This window comes from Octopus bimaculoides, chromosome 5, assembly GCF_001194135.2.
Source record: "Octopus bimaculoides isolate UCB-OBI-ISO-001 chromosome 5, ASM119413v2, whole genome shotgun sequence".
Lineage (NCBI taxonomy): Eukaryota > Metazoa > Mollusca > Cephalopoda > Octopoda > Octopodidae > Octopus > Octopus bimaculoides.
The window spans coordinates 17,181,640-17,187,739 of record NC_068985.1 but is presented as its reverse complement, the minus strand read 5'-3'; the positions used below and the strand labels follow the sequence as shown (position 1 = coordinate 17,187,739).

The following is a 6,100-nucleotide window of genomic DNA, read 5'->3' as shown; positions in this document are numbered from 1 at the left end:
TTCGTAAAATAATATTGTCATTATTAAACTGATGTTTGGAACATAAATTAATATGAAATTTTGATGGAAGGCTTTAATGCAGATCTCTTTAAAACAAGAAATTTGTATCACAGATCCAAAAGTAGAATAGAATCAGGCAGTTTGATTTTGAAAGGGTTAAGGGTCCTTTCTTTGCTACAAAATTTTTGGAATGAATGTTGAGCTGTACCAAAAACTAAACAACATCATGATTATCACAATCCAGACTTTCATCATAAAACTTTCTTTCTACTCTTTTCTCTTCTTTTTTTTTTTTTTAAACAAGAAATACATCTTCTATTTCCCTAACTTTACCCTCAGCTTCTTCCTTATTGTATTGTTCCAATAGAGTCATGAGAACAGGGAGAAATATTAAAACATTATCTTTGTATTGCTTGTTTGTAAGTCAGCTGAAATGAATTTAAGAAAGTGAAAGTGGAGGTCTAAAAATGAAAGAGAGAGATGACTATACAGATCATCAAAAATAATGATTAGTAAGAACATAGATAAGTTAGAACGTACTAAGAATATTGATTGTGATGTAATGTGTGTGTTTCATGCTACATATTCATCATTGCCATCATTTTATATCTGCTTTCCATGTCAATATGGGTTTGATGAATCATTTCTGCTTTCCAAGATGGACCACATCTCACTGGTGAGATTCATTTTTGGTTTGGTTTTTTTCAGCCTTTTTTCAGTGGGTGTTTGGTAAAGAAGTTTACTTCCCATCTACATGACTTTGAGTTCAGTCCCACTGTGTGGTAGCTTGGGTAAATGTCTATTATGATAGCCCTCGCCCAACCAAAGCCTTACGAGTGGGTTTCCTAGATGGAGACTGAAAAAAGCCTATCATATATATATATGTTTGTGTGTGTTTGTGTTTGTTGCGGTCAAACAAGTAGAGTCCTTCATTTCCAATCTTCTGTGAAAACATGTCTGGTATTGGAGAAATATTACCTTATTTGAAAAGGAAGGTTGTCAACAAAAAAGGGCATCTGGCCAAATAAAATCTGCATCAACAAATTCCATTTGACCAATACAGACATGGAAGAGTGGACATTAAAATGAAGATGATGATTAGAATTTGTGAAGCAAATACCTAAACAAAAATTCATTAATTACCTTTCTAAGATTGCCTAGAGAGCAATATTCCATGGCCAAAATGGGATACACTCTTTCTAGTTGCTTCAGTTCAGCAGGAGTATCTCTAACACGAATAATATTTCTGTGATCAAGCTTTTTCATGATTTCGATTTCCTTCTTCCACATGGACACTATATTTGGCTTACATTCTTGAGCAATTTGGATCTGTTTCAGAGCAAGTTCTTCAAGCTGAAGAGGAAAAACAAATAAAGAAATAAATCACAATATGTGAAACTGATGCATAAAAGGGAAAGGATCTGCTGAGAAGGAGCGTTTTTAAACAGTTTAATTACCAAAATTATATAATTTCACTTTCTCAGCTGTAATGATGGAATTTTAAACGAACAGTTCCACATCTTTAAATTTGTAGACATTTGTAAATTACCCCCAGGACAGGTGTTTTCTGTATGAAGGACATGTAGGGTAACATAATGTAATAAACAAGAAAAAAATTTTACCATTATATCTCCCTCCCCATAGATCTTATGCTTTGCTCATCACCCTCTACTTCCTGCCCTATCACCCCCAGCCACTTCTATCTCTCACCTTACCCCACCATACTGATATTTCCCATTAAACAGCACCTCCACCATATTTCAGTATTCTTTTCTATTCTAGGCACAAGGCCCGAAATTTTGGGGGAAGGGGTCAGTCGATTAGGTCGACCCCAGTATGCAACTGGTACATAATTTATCAACCCCGAAAGGATAAAAGGCAAAGTTGACCTTGGCGGAATTTGAACTCAGAACGTAACGGCAGACAAAATACCACTAAGCATTTCACCAGGCGTGCTAACGACTCTACCAGCTCACCGCCTTCACTGTTTTTCAGAATTAAGCACTCACCATATTCACATTTACCTACTTCTCTAACCATCTGTTAGTCTCCCCTCATACTCTTATAAGCCTCCATCTCCCTCCTGATCCACTATCTGTATCCTCTCTTATGCTCACCTCTTTGCTCCTTAAGGATTTGTTTTGGCACCCATCACTACCATTTTGTCTTCTTTCCAACTGCTCCTATTCACCTGTATATAATGCAGGGTAGCTATGTTTCTCCTATATAGCAAGACACCTGTACTTATTCTTCAACTACACTTTAACCTCCCAACACCTAGCAAAGCCACTACTCCACCTCACTTCAAATACTCCACTAATTTAGTCATGGGGCTTTTTGCATTTTTTGTTCTTCTCCTGTTTTGCAAGTTACTTGTTAACTTCACTATTGCCAGAGATGCAAAAAAAGTACCCAGTACACACTGTAAAGTGGTTGGCATTAGGAAGGGCATCCATCCACAGAAACCATGCCGAAGCTGACACTGGAGCTTCATGTAGCCCAGTGGCTGGCTGGATCCTGTCAAACTGTCTAACCTTGCCGGTGTAGTAAAAAGATGCTTAATGATGATGAAATTGTACTAGTAATGAGAAGAAATGCTGTTAGAGTTAAGGAAAATTAATTTCAAAATGGGTAAAACAGAGAAGTCTGAAATATAACTTGACAAAAATTTAAATATAGCTATGTAAGTGGAGGAAGTTCCAATTTTGGTAATAACTCCAGACATGTTTCCATATTATTAGCCCTCCTCAGCAAAGTATAGCCACTTCAGTATTTTCTTCCTTACCCTTTTGAAAAGAATTTTAATGTTAATAATTTTTCTTTTTAGTTTGAGTATAATTTCAAATGATTAAAAAAATTCTTTCTAGCTCACTACACTAAGTATGTATGCTAGCCTACACTTAATAAATACAGTTGAAGGAGCTTCAGATAATATTGGAATATTAAGTTTCAGTTATATTCAAGTTCTTAGTATTTTGATTTGCCAGATCTTTTTCACCTCACTCTGGACTCACTGTGCTCACTCACCTAATGTACCTTTCTGTTTTATTGCTAACCTTCTTGACTAAAAGTGATAAAAATATTATTCTTTTTGTTTTCTTCATAAAAGATGACATTTACCATGTAATTCAAAGGACTACTACTAGAAGCAATTGAAAACTGCTTCCTATTGAAACTTCCTTCTTCTTACATATTTGCTGGCCATAAAATGACTTTATCCTTTAGCATTTCAACCAGCCATTTCTAGCCCAGATATTCAACCTGTTTTATGTTGAAACTGACTAGATCCAGCCTTTCACACCTACTGCAGTGTTATTCTAAATACGAACAATCACACCACCAAAATATCAAAGTTACTGGATAACACATGATTATTTCAAAACAATGTGAATAAATAAGCATTGAATCATCATTTAACGTCTGTTTTCCATGCTGGCATGGGTTGGATGGTTTGACTGAAGACTGGTTAAGCTAGGGAGATGCACCAGGTTACAATCTGATTTGCCATGGTTTCTATGGCTGGATGCCCTTCTTAACACCAACCACTTCAAGAGTGTAGTGGGTGCACTTACATGTCACTGGCACAGGTGCCAGTTATGTGACACTAGCTTCGGCCACGATTATGTTACAGGAATAATCCAAATGCTAAAGAGCTAAGCCTTTCCAAATTTTAATAAAAGCATAGGTCTTTCACAGATACTGTCTTTCAATGTGAGAAGTGGGATTCCTCAGAAAGAAAATCAAGTTACAAAACAACAAATAATGTAAAAATAAATATATTAAAGAATCATTTCAAGGTTATACATACAGTTTCTTCGTTTACCCATAATTCCACAAATCCAAAAGTGCCCTTTCCTATGGTCTTCACATTCTTCCAGCTATTTTCTGTCTCCTGATTACCTAAAGTGAACAGAACATAAATTGACAATGAATGAACTGCATAGACATACGAAAATAGCAAACATTTGCTCTGGTTAATAAATAACCAACTGCTTCAGTAATTAAGTAAATCATCATCATCGTTTAACTATATACACATATAAGTGCAAGAGTGGCTGTGTGGTAAGTAGCTTGCTTACCAACCACATGGTCCTGGGTTCAGTCCCACTGCATGGCACTTTGGGCAAGTGTCTTCTACTATAACTTTGGGCCAACCAAAGCCTTGTGAGTGGATTTGGTAGACAGAAACTGAAAGAAGCCCATCGTATATATGTGTGTGTGGGGGGGTATGTTTGTGTGTCTGTGTTTGTTCTCTCACCATCGCTTGACAACTGATGCTGGTGTGTTTACATCCCCGTAACTTAGCAGTTTGGCAAAAGTAACCGATAGAATAAATACTAGGCTTACAAACAATAAGTCCTGGGATTGATTTGTTTGACTAAAGGCAGTGCTCCAGTATGGTTACAGTCAAATGACTGAAACAAATAAAAGAGTAACAGAGTATATAAATACATATAAAGGCCATTGTTTACAGTAGGAGAAATATAATCTTGCTTAGAAAAAAGTGAGGATTGGCAACAAAAAGAAAATCAGTTGCAAAAAATCTGTTATTGTTTTTCTTTAAAAATATTATCTGTTCGAATGCTGTATCATTTTATAACATGAAAATCAATAGAGAAATGAATTACATGTCTTGGCTTTCATATTACTGCAAGTCTTTCAGAAATACATTACACATGCAACATAAGGGGATTGCTGTGTATGTATGTGCATGTGTGTGTGCGCGTGTGTATTGGGTCATCCCATAAATAATGTGGTCTTTTTATACTTCTTTTATTTTTCAACATTAAGATAAACAAAGTCACGAAAACGAAAAGTGTCACTGAAGAGGTCACAGATGTGTGATGAAAGATTTCCGGACAATGGACAGGCATTAAAATAATAAAACACCCTGGCCCTTGTGTCGGTGGCACGTAAAAAGCACCCACTACACTCTCGGAGTGGTTGGTGTTAGGAAGGGCATCCAGCTGTAGAAACTCTGCCAGTTCAGATGGGAGTCTGGTGTAGCCATCTGGTTCGCCAATCCCCAGTCAAATCGTCCAACCCATGCTAGCATGGAAAGCGGACATTAAATGATGATGATATATATATATATATATATATATAGTGCATGTGTTTATTTGGCAAAAAAAATAAATAAATAATAAATAAATAACATAAAATAAAATGACCATCTTGAAATACAATATAAATGTATATGCATGTGTGTGTGTGTGTGTGCTAAATAAAATGGGACAACAAAGCCAGGGCAGTGTGAGATTTCTAGGGCATTTATAAGGAGAAAGGTAGTCTTTACAGCTGTTTCAGGGATTTCTCTCTATCTACTTCTACCAGTATATTCTCAAAATTTCATTCACAATTTACATTGAATGAACAACACATGGAATTAATATCTGCACACTATCCATTTGTAATAACAAAATATGAACTCCTATTGGAATTTACATATCATGGACAAGAAGCCTTTTTACGAATTCTACACAGTACATTCCTTGGATAATGGAACAACAACTTTAACATCCAACATATATTTTTTAATTCTCATATTTCCATTTATACTTCTTATATCTCTCTCTTTCCAAAATAACTTCTTATATTGCACTCTACTATTTCCTTCTGTTTAACTCTCTCATATCGTCTCTAATGATGGGATATCTTTTATATCCCTGAAACAGCTGTAAGGCTACCTTTCTCCTTATAAATGTCCAAGAAATTTCACACTGTTTTGGCTTTGTTGTCTCATTTTATTTAACATATACATGCTCACACATGACCTGCATTAGATTCCTCACTCATATTATTAGTACTTATTCTATCAGTCGCTTTTGCCAAACCACTAAGTTACAGGGGCATAAATACACCACTACCAGTTGTCAGGCAGTGGAGGGGGACAAACACTAACACAAAGATACACATGTGGACACACATGTTGTGTCAATCTATCAAATCCACTCACAAGGCTTTGGTTGGCCCAAGACTATAGTAGAAGATATTTGCCCAAGGTGCCACGCAGTGGGAACAATGTGGTTGGGAGGCAAGCTTCTTCCCACACAGCCATGCTTGAGCCTATATATATATATATATATATATATATATATAT

General features: G+C 36.0%; 1 protein-coding gene across 1 annotated transcript in view; it reads right to left on the bottom strand.

Moving 5' to 3' along the window:
* The window catches only part of LOC106868427 (inhibitor of nuclear factor kappa-B kinase subunit beta), a 53,806-nt gene that overhangs the window by 34,135 nt on the left and 13,571 nt on the right, over nucleotides 1–6,100 (bottom strand). Inside the window, exons 3-4 of the mRNA XM_014913675.2 lie at nucleotides 3,809–3,900; nucleotides 1,144–1,353 (exon numbers count right to left, since the gene is read on the bottom strand). Of these exons, the coding sequence (XP_014769161.1) occupies nucleotides 1,144–1,353; nucleotides 3,809–3,900 (302 nt within the window). The remainder of the gene's footprint in view (nucleotides 1–1,143; nucleotides 1,354–3,808; nucleotides 3,901–6,100) is intronic.